The sequence below is a fragment of the Panicum virgatum genome, chromosome 5N, assembly GCF_016808335.1.
Source record: "Panicum virgatum strain AP13 chromosome 5N, P.virgatum_v5, whole genome shotgun sequence".
Taxonomy (NCBI): domain Eukaryota; kingdom Viridiplantae; phylum Streptophyta; class Magnoliopsida; order Poales; family Poaceae; genus Panicum; species Panicum virgatum.
Window position 1 is genome coordinate 65,119,420 of NC_053149.1, and position 19,116 is coordinate 65,138,535.

Below are 19,116 nucleotides of genomic sequence, written 5' to 3' on the forward strand. Positions count from 1 at the left end.
CCAGCCGCCACCACGTCGCGCGCAATGGAGGAGCAGGCGCCGCAAGGCGGAGGAGCAAGCTTGACGGCCGCAGAGGAGCAGGAGCGCGCGGGGGGGGGGGGGAGCAAGCTTGACGGCGGCGGATGAGCGGGCGCGTGAACAAGCAGACGCGGCGGTGGTGGAGGAGCGGACGCGCCGAGGAGCGGTGGAGGAGCCGACGCGCTGAGGAACAAGTAGGCACGGTGGCGGAGGAGTGGGCGCGCCGAGGAGCAAGCATGACGGTGGCGAAGGAGTAGGTTCGGCAGCAGTGGAGGAGCAGGCTCGGCGGCGGAAGGGCGGCGGCAGAGGAGGGCAAGGCGCGCGCGGCGAAGGGGCGGCGGCGAAGGATGACCAGGCGTGCACGACGAAGAAGGACGGGCGCGTGCTTTCTCTCTCTTCTAGTACCGGATGCTTGATTAGGATCTCGGTGCTAGCAATTGCTAAGCTAGCACCTTCACTGTAATGTATAGCACCCTTTCTTCTCCTTTCTCTCTCTTCCTAGCACCCCCTTAGCACACACATTGGAGCTGCCCTAACGGTTTCTTAGAACATCCGTCGCAGCAACTAGCAAGTAGAACTCTTATAGAAAATATGGATTGGTGTGAACTATAATTGGTTGATCCTTCTGCATTAGTTTCATTACACAGTCATATAATAGTAAAAATTGCAGCAAATGTATGAAACTTTTGTATGGTTTCTTTCCGCTTTTACTCTCGCATAATTTTGTTTCCTTGAATCCAACCATATTGTTGCATCACATCCAGAATGTTAGTTGCTTTTGTTTCACTTTATTTCAAAAAAAAAAGTTGTTTTGTTTCAGTAATTGATTTGACTCATCTAAGAACCACCTGGGACGGTTTGCTTTAGAATGATTATTATTGGAGATGGTCTTAATTAGCTGACTTAGTCCATGCCTTCTCAATATATCGTCACTAAAAATGGCGGAGGGTAGTGACAGAGCATGCACTGATGTTTTTTTTTGAAATAAAAGCATGCACTGATGTAAATAGAAATTTTACAAGCGCCTGACGAAGAAAGGCAGAGCAGGCTAGCACTCTGAAGGTCCGCAGACAGGAGCACTAGATCAGATGCTGTTTGGTTGGGGCACAACGCTGCAATCACTAATGGTATCAAATGACACAGTGTAAGCGAAAAAAACATATACTTGGTAACGAAAATTGAATCTGCTCTGGACGATGGACGGCAGCCAAGCATCACTGCCGCGGTGAGCGCTTACCGTCGGCACTGAAAGCACGAAGCCTCACGTCATCTTCCTTGGTTCCAGTTTTACCTCATTGTGCTTACATGGGCTGAAGTTTGGGCAGAGGAGAAGCAAGAACCTATCGGATCCAAATGGGCCAGGTCTACCCAAACTCATTTGCTGGGCTTTAACTCTTCTCTTTTCAGGTCGAGTTGGCCTGGCCTGCCGAACCTACGAATGGATCACGAGCCTACTGGAATCAATATCTCGCCGGATAGCAACACTTGCTGGAATGGAAACCGGACGATCACGACCCCTCTGTCCCATCTTCACCCGGCGCTATCTCTTCTCTTCTCTACTACTACTACTAGTAGAGTGCATGTGCCGCACGTGTTAACAGACAGACAATAACAATAAAATTTTTTACAGAACAAGCATCTAGTTCCATTGTTCTCTATGTAGAGCAATCTAGACGAAGAATAGCATCATGTGGAACGAATTACAGGTAGGGGTGGTAATGGGCCGTGGCCCTAATAGTCTCTTCACAGCCCAATAAAGCCCTTAAAATTTTTAGTTCAAAAATACATATGTTTAGAGCCCGGCCCTTTTAGGGCCCGATCCTTAGATTTTCTAGTTCAAAATGTTAGGCCCTTTACCACCCCTAATTACAGGTCCTTTTTTGAAGTACCGGAATGCAGAGCTCAACACACAAAAAAACTGATATGGCAGCTTCATGTGTGACTAAATTGAGTGTCAGGGGCCATTTGAGCTTTGTGCCATTGACATTGCCCAGCCTGCCATCTGTTTTGCTTCGCCGAACACCAAGGGCACATCATGTTATAGTTCATCATCGATCTGGATGGTACCACTGGAAGGAAAAAGGAAATGAAAAGGATGGATTTTAGAGCAATAAAAATAGGAGAAAAATGTGCAATGTGTGAATGTACAAATAGACATGCATCGTTATTTTACAAGAATGCTAAAGAATCTAACAGGTGTCATGGTCTTGCTCACATTTTCCAATTCTGAGGAGCTTGTTTTTATCCACTCAGAGAGCTGCAAATGAACCAGAAAAAGAATCGCAATCAATAATGTATTTTTAAAAAGTATTAAAAAATAGTTTTGTTTAGTAGACAATAATTTATCATCACATATAGGAAACTTGTTTTCAATAACAAAAACATAACACTGGACACAACTATTGAGATAAGCCACTTTGTCCTTGTACGATAGTCCTTTTCTTTTTCCATAATGCGCTTATGTTTTCCCTGCAACATCCCTCTGAAATGAATTAATAATGTATGAGTAAATAAATAATTGCAATTATGGGCAGCTAGTGTTATGACATCCATCTTGTTCAGAATTTTCAAAAACACAAGCAAGCATACACGTCAAATACCCCCACTTGGCAATCGGCATTATAGTGGATTGGAGCGATTTTTTTTCAAATGCTATAGTAATCTGATGAGTTAACTCTCACATTTGTTTCTTATAGCCCGCAAATCAGCTAGGTGGCACATTGTTGCCCTAACATGGGGACCTTAGTTCTGTTATATTTAAAGTATCTAAAGAGCAAAAACAGTAATAATGTTAGTCAGTATTTTAAAGAGCAGAGACACTATGAGGTGAACAAATTACATACACTTCTGAAAAGATTCAAACTTTCAAAAAATTTGGTAGTGTTAACAGCTCTTTTTTTGGTAGTTTTAACAGCTCTTTTTTTTCAGATAGGCTAGAAACATGTCCCAGAGAAGGCAGCGCCCGGCGCAGATAGCCGGGGGTCCCCGGACCCCATGCCATCCGGACCCCTCGGCGCGCGGGGAACCAGCATTTCACCCAGGAGGGGTCCGGAGTCACCACGTGTCCGCGGGCGCGGGCACGGGCACGAGTCTTCCGCCGGAAGACTCGCCCACCCACCGCATTTAATGTGGGAGGCTGAGGCGTGCTCTGTCGCCGCAGAGCACGGGGCAGCTTTTGCTAGACTCCACTATTGGTCGCGTATTACCAAGATGCACAGTGCAGCCGCAGGCGCCGCCCGCGCGGTGCACGATAGTCTGCCGCATTAAATTTATGCGACGGCACGGCCCTTTCTATCATGCCGTCTACGCCGCAAGCTACGCGGCATGAACAACATGCGTGGCGCAGCCTACCCGGCTAGCTGCAAGCGCCGCACCAACATGACAGGGCAAGACCACGCCGGTTAGAGGGTCTGCGCCGGTCAGTACATCCATGCGGACGAGGCAGCGAAATCAGGAATAAGATCTTCCCCAGGCGTAGCACCATAATAGCGCTAGGCGTTATGTTATTTAAATACATCTACGTTGGGCCCACTTGTCGGGGTCCCAACAGCTATGTACATGCCTCCCTTTGATTATGAAAGGGGAGCACACGCTAGTCTCAGGACAGGGGGGCTCAGACTCTCTCCCTCACACTCTCAGCTCACCAGCTAGAATCACTCTCGAGCAATCTCTTGTGCGGACAGACAATACAACACACAGTGGATGTAGGGTATTACGCTCCGGCGGCCCGAACCAATCTAAACCTTCTGTGTTCATCGTGTTCTTGATCTAGATCGGACTAATCCTAGCTACTCCCCCCGAGTTCATTCACCATCAGGGCTTAGGCGGGTGCATTCTGCCACCCGGCTGGGTTTACCACCCGGCAATTATCTATCTGCATATCCATGGTCTGGGTATATGTTCAGTCCTTCTATTCTATTGGTAACATGTGTTCTTTATTTTTAGTGTGGCAACAGAGCTTCAAAATTTTCAGTGTCAAAACAAAGATTTAGGCTAAGGTACAGGACACCAAGACCAAGATTAAAAACGAAAGGTGGAGTATTTTTAATCCATATCACTAGCTGCTCAATAAGTTTACCTATACAACATGTTATTGTTGAATTCTTATTATTCATTCAAATATAAATATAAAGCTTATTTAAAGATTTGAAAAATACTAATGCACTGTCAGGTCATATTGGGGGTGCAAACTTAGGCTTTTGTCATTGTTCGTAGTTTGGAGAATGCAAAACGAGATGAGTGTATCCCACGACAAATTAGACAAGTTTGGATTGTAGTTTGTTTTCTAGGGATTATGCCATCAACATGATTCCTTTTTGTTAAGCATTTTCCTTAGCTGCATTTTTGTTATGTTCATGTATCATCATCTGATTACTCATAAATTGCAGAGGCTTTATGAGGATTTTCACAAAGAAGCACCTGCTGATCTACTAGCCCATCTATGAAGTTTGGATGCCTGTTCTAATCAGTTTAGAACATATATGCTGAAACATGTACATTTCGTTCCTCGCCCTCCTCCTCGCGTTCTGCTTCGCCGCCTGCGCGGCTGTCGAAAGGGCGCCCAAGAACAGGTACATTTCGTACGCCGGCGTGCGCGATGCCAGACTTGAGAACGGCGCCGGCCACGGCCGGATCCCTCCGGGCTGTTCGGCTTACACCGGGAGGTAAGCGCGACGGATACTTCGATCAGAAGCTAAAATCTTTGCGTTCTCGATACCCTGCACACTCACCGAGTTGATCTTGCGCTGCAGGTGTCCCAGTAGCCGCCGGGCTCCAACGGAGGCCGGCAGCGCGACGGTGGCCACGGGGGGATCGAAGGGCGATCACATGAGCCATGCTGCTTTGCCGAGCGATGATAAGCATCAGGCTCCGACAAAGGCTGGAGCCAAGAAGGGAGCCGCCGCAACCAAGGGTCATTACAAAGTCATGCTGCAATGTCCGCGGAATGCGAACTTCTTGGGTGTCCCCCTCGCCCGTAACTGACGAACTGGAGAGGTTAGTTCTCAAGCTGAAGAATAAACATAGCACAACCGTGCAAGCCGTGGAGAACTTGGCAGGCGTGAGATGTAACGCCGTATTGTATTTGCTTATTTGCTTAGTCTGGGAGCCATACAGGTATCCTCGAACAACTGCTCACAGGAGTTCTGAATACCTGTAGTAATGCCGTATTGTATCTGCCGAGCCTGTGAGCCGTGTTTCTGAATGTACCTCAAGTCCTCAACAAAGTCAATTTCACAAGAAATATAGTGTCCGAAGGAATAATCGTTTTAAAATACAGAAGATCTGATCAATAAGAGAGAACTTCTCAAGGATAAAAGGGCATACATATACAAGTTCAGTTAAACTTCCAAAAGAACTCTAGATATAATTTTAAGTAAGTGATTTCAATCTCTTGAGTTACAAACTACAGCCTCACCTAAAATGGCACAAACTACAGGAGCACACCAACAAATGGCACAAAACCTTTACTACATGCCTCACCTAAAACTAAAAGCAAATGAATCACTACAGGCTTCGATAGGTTCCCTGGAACTGCATCCTGATATACCACCGGTGCTGTAGAATCATAGTGTTTCCCCTTGCTCCCGTGCCAGGGAAGTTGAAAGGATGGAAAGGCTGTGATTCAAGAATGTTAGTGCAGATTCACAGTCTGAAATAATTTTGGCGACTGATGAAGGCTCATTTGACGCCGACAGTGACCCAGCAGCCATTGCAGTATATGAATCTCGCAGACTCCTCAGATTTCCTAAGAACTGAAAATTCACAAATAAGCAGGTCATGCAACAAGTAGCAAAAAATGAACAGAGTGTCTTGTCTACTTATCTAATTTGAAAGAGGCATGGTATTCTCAAGATACAGCATGAATGTAATGGTCTGAGAAGATTCCTACTAACTGTAGAGGCATGGTATTCTCAAGATACAGCATGAATTACACATAAGCAATACAATCATATTTCAAGACATTACAGAGATAAGAATACGGAATAAGAAAAATGTTCAGTTTCAGTGACTGCACACAAGCAGTAGTTTATGTTAGTTCTTATTTCCCAGAAGAAATGCATTCTCTTCTTTTTTTTCTGTTGGTTACACAGTTTTTTATCCCTTGGATTAACAATACCACGGCATGTAGATCACTAGGTCAGTGAAAGTAAAAAAGAAGAAATGAGCAACAAAATGGCCAACAAAAAGAACCAACGCTTCCACCATTACCTTTAAAAGGGTGTTATATGCCTCTAACAGGCGATTAGCGGCTGGACCAAAGCCATGCAGTTGTGGCACCTCCATCATGTGGGTCCAAGGATGAATTTCCTACAAATATAATTCATCTTCATCAACTAATGACACATAACTTAAAAATAATAATAGTTAAAAGAAAAACATATTTTGAGGATATACAACTGGTATACATACAGAAGATACAGGGAAAATAGGACTTGCTGCATTAGATATTCACCTTAGTATATATCGTATTGAAGGATTTAACCGTTTCCAAAAATGATTGCAAATGTTCCCTCAACTTCAACTCTGTCTCGGCATAGTCTTCATTTGGGTTGTAATCATACTAATCACAAGCAACTACACTGTTAGCACAAAATAGCATGCTACATAATACTAGATAAATATATGGCAATTGAGTATATACAACAAATAAAACCAGCTATAACAGCACCAAAGCCTTTTAGTCCCATGGAAGTTGTGGTAGGCTTAGGACAAATAAAATCAAGCACAACATTTCAGATCACAGTGTATCCCAAGTTTATTTGTTAACAAAATTAAGCTAAATGCGTGTATGCTTTGCTACATAAAACGTGGAATTATCAGAAAAATCTGTAATATGCAGGATGGGACGTAAGGAACATGAACAAGACACTGTCTGCCGTCCTAGACACATCATAGTATGTCAAGGTTGATGGGTTCTGCCTTTGATAACTAACACACAATCTCTGTAAGATTTAAAGTTCCAGAAGTACTAAGCAAACTGTACAATTAGTGTAGATGAATTTATCTCAGATTCTGCTCAGCAGAACCCAATGTTCATGGGACAAATGGTGCTGAACTGAAAACTTTTGTACCATTGCATATCTTGTTGTACCTTTGATGCCAATTCCTGAACCATCTGCTGCAAATTGGACATCTTTTTTGTATACTCAGAGAGCTTCAACTCTAGTTCTGCAATATCAGGCCTACAAAACAAGAATTCAACTAAGATATAGAATACATGAGGTGGTTTTAACATTCTTGTTATGTGGGAACCATAGCAAGAAAGATCCAGACAAGGGGAGCAATTCTGAATACGCTTGAAATCTAAAGCACCTAAACAATACATTTGGCAAGAACATAGATTGGAAACACTTACAAAGGGTAAATTGATTGTATTTGAACGTCTGCAGGAAAAAGCTTGCACTCCTCTGAAAAAATTTGGGCTTGTTTCTCAGCAATTGAGTCTACGAGTTGCACATCCTTCGCCAATTGCTCATCAACACTACAACAGTGAAAATTATTATGTGCTTCATGTTCAATGCCCACCCATGCAAATTAATGCAATGCTTTCTGTAACATATTTTATTTGGCATCAGATTATGATGTTAGGAAAAAAATTACAAGCTGCCCAAGGTTTATGTACAGTATTCTCCTTTATAATCAACAATCATCATAGTAGGTACATTTCATTTTGGATACAAATAGTTGTGTGTAAACCTAACCTCCATTCTGGATTGTCGGCATAGCAACTAGCTTCCACTAGATCGACAATGAGACGGAGCAGTTCCACCCGCTCCTCATAGCTGCCTCTACCCTGCAATAACAACAGTTATGAACCCCCGAAACATGGCACGCCATGCATCAAAGTTTGCATTTGTGCAATACTAGACATCATGCATGATAATAGCAGCATAAATCCAGCAAATGGAACACGTAACACTAATAGGGCAGCCATTTCTCTCACCTGAATCGCTTCGGTGTCTACTGAAGGTGTGATGCCCAGGAAGTTAGCTATCTCCGCCAGGTCTGCAGAACCACAAAGCCACCGTTAGTAGCACGCACGATCCCAGGAATGGAAAATATCAACCCTATGGAACCAAAGCATTACGTTGGATTCTGTTGTTCTCCTCGTCGCGGTCCAAGCTATCCCCCTGCCAGTTCTGCTGCGTGAACGGCGATCTGTCGCCTAGGAGCCTCCGGAACACACATCAAACAGGCAAACCCTCAGTTCCGAACCAGAATTCCAAAATCGAAGACCAAATCTAGCAGAGAGGAGCGGAAAGGAAATGCGGCGCGGGCGAGTGGGCGCGTACCGGAAGAACAACCACTCGAGGAGGCGGTAGCGCTCGACGCCGGCGAAGAGGAGGGACTGCGCGGGGGCATTGGCCCGCGGGTAGGCGAGCAGGGACAGCTTCCGCTGGATCTCCTCCATCTGCTTGGAGGCCATGGCCGCTTCTCTCCGCTCACCGCGGCGGCCGGCCGGTGCTGCTGGTGGGGATGGTAGGGATCGAGCAGACGGCGACTGACCAACGAGCGAGATGGTACCGAGATTTTAATTCCCCAATTTTTTTTCCTTTCAATCCCTTTCAAATTCGAAGGCTTCTCGTAATTGTTTAGCAGGACTGCAGGAGGGTCCCGCAGTATTAATCAAGGCAACCGCTAATTGGGCTGCGATTACAACGCCCTTTCTAGTTTGTACGGCCCAATGGCTTGATAGCGTTCGGGCCCAGTGGGAGTGGCCGGGGCAGAGCCGAGCGAGCGGTGCGGACGTGCGGCTCCTCGTTCGCCACGACGAGTCGACGACGAACCCGATGCCGCCCCACCGCGCCGGAGGGGCCGCCGCGGGCGGCGGCGACACGAGCGCGTTCTTCGCGGCAACGCTAGTGCTGTGGGCGGTGTCTGTGGGGTTTGAGATCGGCGTGCGGGGGCGACGTGAGCTGGCGCCCGTGGCCGCCGGCTTCGCCTTCTTCCAGGCTGCCAACGCCGCGGTCCGCGCCTCGGTCTCCCGCGACCCGCTCTTCGTCAACACCGCCGTTTCCCTCCTCCACTCCTCCCTCACCTCCGCCTCCGGTATTAGATTCTCTCCCTAGCCTCCCCGTACCCCGACCCTCCGTTCCCTACCTTTTGCTACTCGGGTATGCCGTATGCGTCGACTGCAAGAAACCATATGATTAATTCGGTTCCAGCATTAGATGAGTTGAGGAAAGAGGAGCGCAGTGGTTTAACACTATACAATCTAGGTGATGCATAATGCTTTGGTTTCTTGTTGGGGAAACGGGAGCAGCGTGGATTTGAGTACCGATAATTTTGTGAGTTGTTACTTCTATGGCGGTGATGTCATTTGTCTTGGTGTGAGCTTTCCTTGGTTGGAATTGTGCGTGATTGCTTAGATGCCCTATTCGCGCGGGATTCGACAATAGTAGCCTAGCCTCTCGTACTAACTTTGCAGGCAAATGCTGCCAAGTTTGTGCAAAAGTATCTTTGGTTTAACTGTTTAGGTGACAAAAAACTTCTCCCTCCCTTTAGTACTGATTGAATGTATGCTCCTCTACACTCTATAGCATTCTCTTTCATCTACATAGTACTCTTCAATCCGGGGCTGGCAAAGCAATGAACTAATGTGCAAAGCCACCAATAATTGTTATGGGGGATTGTTGCGACAATGAGTCTGTAACAGACAGACACCTACCAGTAAAATTTAGACAGACACCTACCAGTAGAATTTATTCTCACATGATAATGGCCTGTAACCTGTAAAGATGTTATGCAAAATTGGAAGCACCATCAATTACATCATGTCTTTAAATCTTAGGCTTGTTTTTGACTTGATGCCATTGCACTTGCAGTTATCTTTGTTCTTGTCAATCAATGGCATAATAAGGGCCTCGAGAACATGTTTGAGCATCGTGAACTATTTGGTGGCAGTTGGATTGGAGCATATTCTGCTCTTTGCTTTTCTTGTGGCTACTTTGCATACGACCAATTGGACATGCTCCGTTACCAGCTATTCAGTGGATGGATTCCTGGAATTCTCATGCATCACCTGATCCTGCTCATTTGCTTTACACTAGCTCTCTATAGGAATGTCACAATCAACTACCTAATTCTCACTCTTGTGTGTGAGGTACATCTACTCTTCTGATCCTTGGGAGGCATTTAAATTTAAATTTTGTTAACAATTTTATGTTACTTTTGGTGCTTGAAACAGATTTATTCTTTCTTGCAAGCATCGCCTTTTTTACTCACTTGTCGTTGAAGATATAAATGCATAGTGCTATAGCAAAAGGGAATGCTTGCCATAGATTTTATGAGCCATTGGCTCTAAGCTATTTTGGAGTCTCCAGACTGAGTTGCTTTGAGGAAGGAAAAAAGGTTTCCAGATTGACAACAATTGTCACAATTATATGCTTTGTTAGTAGATAATCGAATGCATTAGCCCCAAATTTTCTGCATTGAAGTGAGTGACAACAATTGTCACAATTATATGCTTTGTCAGTAGATAGTCGAATGCATTAGCCCCAAATTTTCTGCATTGAAGTTAAAAATACAAGTAATATTTGATTCTCCCGATATATGGTTTCCAGAATGATGATATGACTAGAGGACATTTCACTTTGCCCTGCTGCCCCTGCAATGTAAATAAGGCGGCTGGTCCATTCAGTATGACCTTGAAAGCTAATTGTTTTCCCTGCCCAGTTGGGCTTTCAACCATTGGTGCTTGCACTTGCATCCTCATTTTAACTAAAGCATGGTTTACTGTGATGGACTTGATGCATGCATGGTTGAACATGATCTTAGAGCTTTTTTCTATTTTTGCAATGGATATTTTGTTAGTTCAATTATCATACAAGCGTATTCTTCATCTTGCTAGAAGAGGATATTAATTTGTTCACTCATGTCTATAAAAGATCTCAAAAAAAAAATCTCAGTCTCCACTGTGAGAATTGTTGATGCCTTTGGTCGATAATTTTTCTATTCGGAGGTTTCCTTTAGCTGCAGTCACTTTTCTGAAAGTTATATTCACCAAGCAGCCCAACTGACAATGTTTATGATTGCAGCTGCACTCCATATTTTTGCACATAAGGAAACTGAGGCGAATGGCTGGATTTCGTGATTTCAGCCGAAAAGTGGTTAAGCTGGAATGGGCACTCAACTGGACTACCTTTGTGTCAGCAAGGGTGGTGTGCCATATCTTGATCACTTACAAACTCATCGCTGATGCCCACAAGTTTGATAAGGGCATTGAGCTTCCACTAGCTCTTCTCGGTATGGCAGGAATGAATCTGCTCCACATATTTTTAGGCTTTGATCTATTTAAAGCGTATGGACGAGAAAGAAATCAGCAGAGACATCAAGATTAAACGCACCTTCCCTGATGGAGTGATGGTGTACTCTAAACTTTTAGAAGGTTATAGTTCTGGTCGTGTAAAGACAAAGAGATATGTTTTAAGTCTTGATGCTGGAGAGTAAACATTTACGTATGAATACATCTTTATGCGTACCAACACTTGCTAATATCTCTACCAGAAAGTATTGGTTGCCCGTATGTGCACTACCACATACACATATACTATTTACTATTTATTAGGAGAGTGCTGATGGGACATGCATGCAGCATGTATACAGATTGCAAGTAGAACGAAGAAAAGTGTATCAAAGTTTTTCATCCCAAAGCCTCATCTAAGGTACTGTTGGACCAAGGATAAAGGCTCCCACCCCTCCCACTATAACACCTGGGTTTTATGGTCGGGTTGGCTAGGTGGGGCATGCTCACCTGGGTTTTATGGTCGGGTTGGCTAGGTGGGGCGTTCTAACTCGGTATCAGAGCTGAGGTCCTGGGTTCGATCCCTCCTGGCCACGCATTTTCGCTGTGCGATTTCCCCTGCGTCTCTCGTGTGCTGAGACCTGCTGCGGGCTACGCCGGGCACTAGAACCTGCTGCGGGCTACGCCGGGCACTAGAACCTGCTGCGGGCTACGTCGGGCTCGCACGCCGTAGGGGGAATGTTGGACCAAGGATAAAGTCCCCTACCCCTCCCACTATAACACCTGGGTTTTATGGTCGGGTTGGCTAGGTAGGGCGTTCTAACTTGGTATCAGAGCCGAGGTCCTGGGTTCGATCCCTCCCGGCCACGCATTTCCGCTGCGCGATTTCCCCTGCGTCTCTCGTGTGCTGAGACCTGCTGCGGGCTACGCCGGGCACTAGAACCTGCTGCGGGCTACGTCGGGCTCGCACGCCGTAGGGGGAATGTTGGACCAAGGATAAAGGCCCCCACCCCTCCCACTATAACACCTGGGTTTTATGGCCGGGTTGGCTAGGTGGGGCGCGCTAACAGGTACTAGTGTGCCTTTGGCAATTGTAAAATGGCCCCATAAGGCTACAACTCTGTGTCTTTAAAATATTATAATTTCACTCAGTGGAGTTAATCTTGTACTCCTGTGGTTGATGCCTTGACTCTGTTCTACTACGATAGTAGCTTTTTATCAGCTCATTTAGCTGTATGGATTTGAGTACTGTGAGCTGTGGTTCCTCTTCTTTGCTGTGTCATTAGGTTCTTGCTAATTATGAGCAAAAACAAAACAAAAAATAGATCCCACCGGGATTTGAACCCAAGGTCGCCAGATTCAAAGTCTCGAGTGCTAACCACACTGTCGAACCACTTGATGTCTGTGGTCCCTTGATATATTTATTTATTCAGTTTAGGGTGGGCAAACAGCATATAATAGTCTGAATCCATTTGCGCGCTCACCATAGAATACAACGCAGACGAGGCCACTCGGGGATATCCGACGGATCCCTTGAAATATTTTGCTGGCCCCGAAATGGCCTGATGCATTGCAATTTGCGAGATTATTTCAACTATGCGAGTTGGGACTACAGCGCAGGGTGGTATATGGCAAAATTTCTTCATGCAATTCTTCCACAGATAATATGGATCCATGGTTCAAGAACGTAATATGGCAGTTGATGTATCAGGATCAGTCGTGGCTGGCTGGCCGTCTTTCCGTCTTGTTTGTTGTGTTTTTTCCCAGTCTGTTAGGCTGAAACTCTTCCATGCCTCCGTTTCTGTCAGGATTGCAATTCTGGGCTGCAAACCTGGTGGTGGTGGAATCATGCACCCACGACTAAGCCGCCACACAAATGGTGCTCTCGCAGTTGAAGCTGAAATTGCAAGAGCATACACTATACGAGCCAGTGCAGTGTAGAATGTACGAGAGGTTAGGAACTTAGGATGCTAGCTGCTCCACACACGAGTCCACAGACCGTAGCTCTCAGTCACTACGAGCCAGTCCAGTGTAGAATGTACTCCTCGCAACTCGGCACATGCCTCGGGACCGGAGAGACAGAGAGCACTTTTTCTCCTGACGCGTGTATCCTACCAACCGGCGCCATCAGATTGTTCCGCGCCCCGGCCCGTGCCTCTCCAGCCGTACGTGCGGCCGGAGAAACCAGCTCCTGCCCCCCGGACGGCGCCGCAGCCATAGATTGGATTCGCGGAAACGTGGCCGCCTGGCAGCCCACCCCGCACCCTATCCTCCGCCCGCCGCTCGCCAATCGCCTCCTCCAGTTCGTGCCACGCCAGCCTCGCGTATGTGACCCTGTTCATAAAGAACTGGCCACGCAGCCGCCGAGCCAGTCAGCCAGTACTCCAGTATCCACGACCACGCAGCACCTGCGAGCACACAGCTTCGACCCCTTCTTCTCAGCGCGCGAGCGTTGCCCTGTGTGTGTTCGTTAGCAGCAGGCTCGGCGGCACGGATGGCGCAGTCCATGCTCATGTCGACGAGCGTCAGCGGCGGCCGCGCGCTGCCGTCGCTGCAGTCCGGCCGGCCGGCGCCGTACCCGCGGCTCGCGCTGCCGTCGGCGTGCAGGCACTCTAGGTCCGTCTCCGTGAAGACCCTGGCCATCTTCAACAAGTCCAAGGCCAAGACCGCGCCGGCGAAGAAGGTCCGTGTCCCGCATGCATGCATGCTCCTGGTTTTTTGTTCATCTCTTCAGCTGTTACTTCTGCATGCATGGTGGTGACTGCCGTGTGTGTGATGGTCCCGATCGATGTCGTGCAGGCTCCTGCGCCCAAGCCGAAGGTTGAGGACGGGATCTTCGGCACGTCCGGCGGGATCGGTTTCACCAAGGAGAACGAACTGTTCGTCGGCCGTGTTGCCATGCTTGGTTTTGCCGTGAGTGCTCAACAAACACTTAATTATACGCTCATGTTCTGCAGCTGCATAGACTGGAGTCAGTGGACCATTCATGCACGCTTAGGAAGTAAACAAAGACTTTTTTATGCATCTTCATACTGGTCAACCAGTACCCACCATCTCTGATATCATCACAAAAAAAAAACGTCGACCTGCAGCAAAAAAGGCGCAGCCATACATTTCGCACTGCTGTAGGATATCACCACATTGCTGAGCTTGTTTCACCTCCACACGAAATTCAGTCGGCAACAAGAGGGGGAAAGGAAAATAATTTCGAACGGTCAAAAATTAAAAATCACAGTAGCTAGCTTGAAGCCAGAATAATACTCAAGTTACTAGTGGTTAGCAATTCCCAAATTAAACAAAACATGCATATTTGTCAAATTCGTGTGTTAGTACTTTGTTATGTTACTGGTCTTGAACATGCGCAGGCATCCCTACTGGGAGAGGCCATCACCGGGAAGGGCATCCTTGCCCAGCTGAACCTGGAGACGGGTATCCCCATCTACGAGGCGGAGCCCCTCCTCCTCTTCTTCATCCTCTTCACCCTCCTCGGCGCCATCGGCGCTCTCGGAGACCGCGGCACCTTCGTCGACGACGTCACCGGCCTTGACAAGGCCGTCATCCCACCCGGCAAGGGCTTCCGTGGAGCCCTCGGCCTCAGCGAGGGAGGTAATCAATCGCTATACTGCATCACCCCTGCAGGCTGCAGCACCACGCAGCTATCATTTTGCGCTGGCTATTTGATCTGACGATCCTGTGTCGTCGTGGCGCGCAATGCAGGGCCGCTGTTCGGGTTCACCAAGTCAAACGAGCTGTTCGTGGGGCGACTGGCGCAGCTGGGCGTGGCCTTCTCCATCATCGGCGAGATCATCACGGGGAAGGGCGCGCTGGCGCAGCTCAACATCGAGACGGGCGTGCCCATCAACGAGATCGAGCCGCTCGTGCTCTTCAACGTCCTCTTCTTCTTCATCGCCGCCATCAACCCCGGCACCGGCAAGTTCATCATCGGCGAGGACGAAGAGTAGAGTGTAGAGAGACCGACGAGGGATCGGAAATGGTGCGCCTGGTTGTTTGTGGTTGATCGATCAGTGCGTCTCTGCGCGTGTGCGTGCAATTTGCTGTGTATTGCACGCGAGGCCTTGGGGGTTAGGGTGTTGCGTTGGGATTGTCTGGTAAAAACAAGAGCTTAGCTTTCAAAAGGATTGAAGACGAAGAGACCTGTTCAAAGCACCGTTCCAGCATGGGCGAATTGAACATTTGAACATAATAATATCTAGCATCGGTACAGATCAGATTGACGTTCGGTACTGAACTGCATTTCTCTGCTCTGTTCTGCACAACTCACGATCGAACAAATCAAGTTTTGACGATATAAATGGGCCTATCTATTCTCGCCAGGCCTGGACGATTTAAGCCCAATTAAGCCCCGTTCGGTTAGCTCCGAACAAGTCCTAATTAACCACGATGCTAGATATTATTAACCGAATAAGCCCTTAATCGGGTCACAAATGTTTCCTTTTGGGAACGGTATCAGACGGGCCTTGGGCCTGATGACTATCTGTCTCATCTCTAAGCCCAAGGAATAATACAGTGGCCTACGCTGATGCTTCATGATGGATCCAGCTCTAATTCCCTGTACCAGCCATCGACAGGACGAGTCAGGACCCACGCCATTACCAGTCTATCACGGCACGTACGCGTGCGCGCTAAGCTCAAATCGCCAAGACCACACACCTACGGAACGCACAATAAGCAGTTAAGCACGAATAGTCTCCTTCACCGGGCCCGCTCGTCAGTGACACCTTGCAACTTAGTGCTGCAAATCATGTACCCCTACGAGTACTCTTCAGAACCCAGCTACAGCTCCAACCTGCAAGTGGGTTCCATGAATGAGCCTAGACCAGCTTGTCAAACCAAAAGGAGCCCCCCTGTTGAATCATGCCATGCTTGGGCAGGGCTGATCTCAAAAGATGCCCCCACTTACATGCAGAAAGCAGGTTTATTGAATCTTGTTTATTGATTCAACCAAAGACGGTGCAGAAAGACTGAAAGAGTTTCTGCAGTCTCGGTCTCTCAGATAGAGAATCAAATCCTGACGAATGATGATTGATGCAGAACCTTTTTAAGTCCCAGATTATCAATAACTCCAAGCGGGATTTGGAAAGCTACGCGTCTAATAGAACCAACCAAACTCTTGCTTCGCTGTTGGTTCGCTTGGCTAGCTACCTGGCTTTCGAGGGGCCACCGAATTCAGAAAGGGCGTTACTTTGCAGTGAGTTGTATGCATGCAGGGTTGCATGGATCCCACGCCACACGCCGGGATGAGCTATCAGGGTGCCTTCCTTTTCCGTCAGGTTGGTTAAGAAGAACTGCTTGCTCTAATTAGCTAGCCGCGAGATTATTGGAGGAGAATATGCCTAACCTAACCTACGTGCGTGGCATTGATTCTTTCCCTTTTCTTTTTTTCCTTTAAAGGGGATATATGAATTATTTGATGTGAAAACTTTATTTGGTACACGTTACCATCCAGCATGCACCATGTAAACAGGGTCGCATCTCGCATGAACGGTGCGAAAAGCAACCCAGAGTCTCCTCTCTGGTTTCTCTCTTCCTTTCTTCTAAACTTGTACTCTGAAGTCCGAACTGTGTTTGGTTAGGGGCTTGCCCCTCCGGTTTCTTAAAAAAAAAGGAAAAATCCGGTTTACACCCTCCAACTATCGCAAAAGTCTGATTTTCAATCTTCAATTACGAAATCGGACAACAAAGACCATCCAACTGTCAAAACTGGACTAATTTGACCCTGATGTGGTTTTGAAGGTGGTTTTTTTAAAAGGATGAACTGAATAAAGATGACATACTACGCAGAAGTTTCAGTCTCAGGCGACTAATGACGATAGATCGACCGGTACGCGTCAACACCCCGTGCCGGGCATGCGTGTACCGCTGACTCGCGCCGAGTAGTGACGGCTGCTACGGGTTTGTTGTACCCATTACATGTGGGTGTCACTCCAATGTCACCACGATTAACTTGACACGCATCGTCGTCTCTTCGAGTGGCCGGTGCTCTCTCTCTTGTTGGAGTAATGGGCTTGGCCCATTACTTCTAAAGCATTAAAAGAATTTAAAGTCCACTATTAATACTAGGGAATCAATGCTTAATTCCGTACCGGGAATTGAGGAGGATCTCAACCGACTTAAAAGGTGGACTTCGTGTACACCACTTGTGAAGCCGGTAAGAGGAGGACGGTAAACCACACGCGCGCGCGCTCACTCGCCTCGCCGGGCCGGGCCGTGGCGAGGCGCGGCGCGGCGTGTCGCGGCCGGACGTGACGTGCAGGTGCCGGTGCGACGTGATGTGCTGAGATGAGAAGGATGTTTTGCAGTAAAGAGTATTAAAACAGAGGGTTAATGTCGTCACTAATGACCGGACATTGAAGGCTCTTTACGACGTCCAGGTTCGTTGAACCTGAGGCACATTAACTGCCGCTCATCAAAGCCATTCATGACGTCCAGGTTCGTTGAACCTGAGGCATCCACCGCTAGCACTGCGCGCACAGGTCTAACGAGAGCAGGGCCTCCGGAACCTCTGCTCGCTGAAGGTCCTGCACGGGACGCGGGCAATTAGGTTTTTGGGGAGCGTCTTGAAGCGACTGCTCGCTCCCTGAACAACTCCTTCGTCTACTTCCCGGCGTAACCGCTCGTGCGAACGACTACTTCGTCTACTTCCCGGCGTAACCGTTCGTGGGACTGCACTGCGAACATCTTCCTGCATCGACATAGTTCGGCTACTTCGAGCAAGACCAGTCGAATAGCATGTCTATTCCAGCTGGTAACGGCGCAACCGGTGCCTCCGGCACTGGTCCCGCCTTGGGGTACTTACTAAACCTACTCTGGTTTAATTCTTTGTTCATGTTTATTAGTGAGAATAACATGAACACATGCACATATCTTGTACACACATTATCACTCATCTATATCATGAAATTGATATTAATATTTGGAATTAAAATATACCGAAAATTGCCTAGATATCTAACATCTCTCTGCGATCATGGCAGCAGGAGCCAACAAGGTGCCGGCGTACTGTTTGTTTCAGCACGGGGACATGATCTACTGCCGGGTTCTGCATCTTGGATTGTTCCGCTGCCTTGCACTGTCCCTTGGCCGCTCCACCGCGACGCAGGTGACCGAGGCAGGAGGGCAACGCAGCCGCAAGGATGCGGCCATGCGTTCGTGTTCCGTCGGGGCCCGCGCCACGTCGGTAGGGTGCTGGTCGCCAGCGAGGTGCTGGCGCTTTCTCGCCTGCCGCTTGCATTGCGTCGGGCGGGGCCACGTGGCGGCCTGCAGCTAGTACCTTCGGCGCTAAGAACTTTAGTTACAAAAAAGAAACGGTTAGAAAAAGAAAATGAGCAGATACTGATTTGATTTTATAATAACTCACCTCCACTCGTGCCTGCATATCTGGTGTTTCAGGATTCAACGTTCAACCCATGACTCTGGTTATCAACTACTCCAGTCTCCAGGTATATAGTAATATTTCTTTTCAACTTTGACAAAGCTTGCTTGATATTTATCTTGTCGTCGTCGTTCTCTTCAGAGAGATCGACACCAAAACGCACACCAACATTAGCGAGTTTTCAAGTTCCGGTGTTGCTACCTGTAAGCGTTTACAAATTACACAAGTGTGGTCTAGTCGTAGTCTAGCTATACGATCACACTGAAGCTCAATCAGAGGCGTCTACTACTGCAACTGTTGTAGCTTGTCGATCTACTGTTTTCCGATGGTATAGCACATCTCTCCGGCCGCGATGTTACAGACTTGCAGCCGCCTGGTGCGTTGGCTGACAGCGTACGTATCAGATAGACATCACGACCTGGTAGCATGGCATCACCCTAATCGACACTCGCAAAAATCT

General features: G+C 47.5%; 4 protein-coding genes across 4 annotated transcripts; 3 read left to right on the plus strand and 1 right to left on the minus strand.

Annotated features, from left to right (window-relative positions):
* The first annotated feature begins 3,892 nt into the window (after positions 1-3,892).
* On the plus strand, positions 3,893-5,208 carry LOC120672790. Its single transcript, XM_039953379.1, has 2 exons — positions 3,893-4,682; positions 4,770-5,208. The coding sequence occupies exons 1-2, from the start codon at positions 4,510-4,512 to the stop codon at positions 4,999-5,001; spliced, it is 405 nt and encodes a 134-aa protein (XP_039809313.1). The 5' UTR covers positions 3,893-4,509; the 3' UTR covers positions 5,002-5,208.
* Positions 5,209-5,248: 40 nt separating this feature from the next.
* On the minus strand, positions 5,249-8,565 carry LOC120672788 (AUGMIN subunit 7-like). The gene is made up of 9 exons (XM_039953377.1): positions 8,313-8,565; positions 8,108-8,193; positions 7,964-8,025; positions 7,722-7,813; positions 7,376-7,501; positions 7,112-7,202; positions 6,473-6,580; positions 6,229-6,327; positions 5,249-5,771 (listed from the first exon to the last, which is right to left on the minus strand). The coding sequence occupies exons 1-9, from the start codon at positions 8,444-8,446 to the stop codon at positions 5,583-5,585; spliced, it is 987 nt and encodes a 328-aa protein (XP_039809311.1). The 5' UTR covers positions 8,447-8,565; the 3' UTR covers positions 5,249-5,582.
* A 115-nt stretch (positions 8,566-8,680) lies between these two features.
* On the plus strand, positions 8,681-11,516 carry LOC120672789 (TLC domain-containing protein 2-like). The gene is made up of 3 exons (XM_039953378.1): positions 8,681-9,069; positions 9,846-10,123; positions 11,058-11,516. Exons 1-3 carry the CDS (start codon positions 8,811-8,813, stop codon positions 11,358-11,360), a joined length of 840 nt encoding a protein of 279 aa, XP_039809312.1. The 5' UTR covers positions 8,681-8,810; the 3' UTR covers positions 11,361-11,516.
* Positions 11,517-13,480: 1,964 nt separating this feature from the next.
* Positions 13,481-15,492, plus strand: LOC120673195 (photosystem II 22 kDa protein 1, chloroplastic-like). Its single transcript, XM_039953932.1, has 4 exons — positions 13,481-13,946; positions 14,063-14,176; positions 14,629-14,869; positions 14,981-15,492. The coding sequence occupies exons 1-4, from the start codon at positions 13,758-13,760 to the stop codon at positions 15,223-15,225; spliced, it is 789 nt and encodes a 262-aa protein (XP_039809866.1). The 5' UTR covers positions 13,481-13,757; the 3' UTR covers positions 15,226-15,492.
* Positions 15,493-19,116: the final 3,624 nt, after the last annotated feature.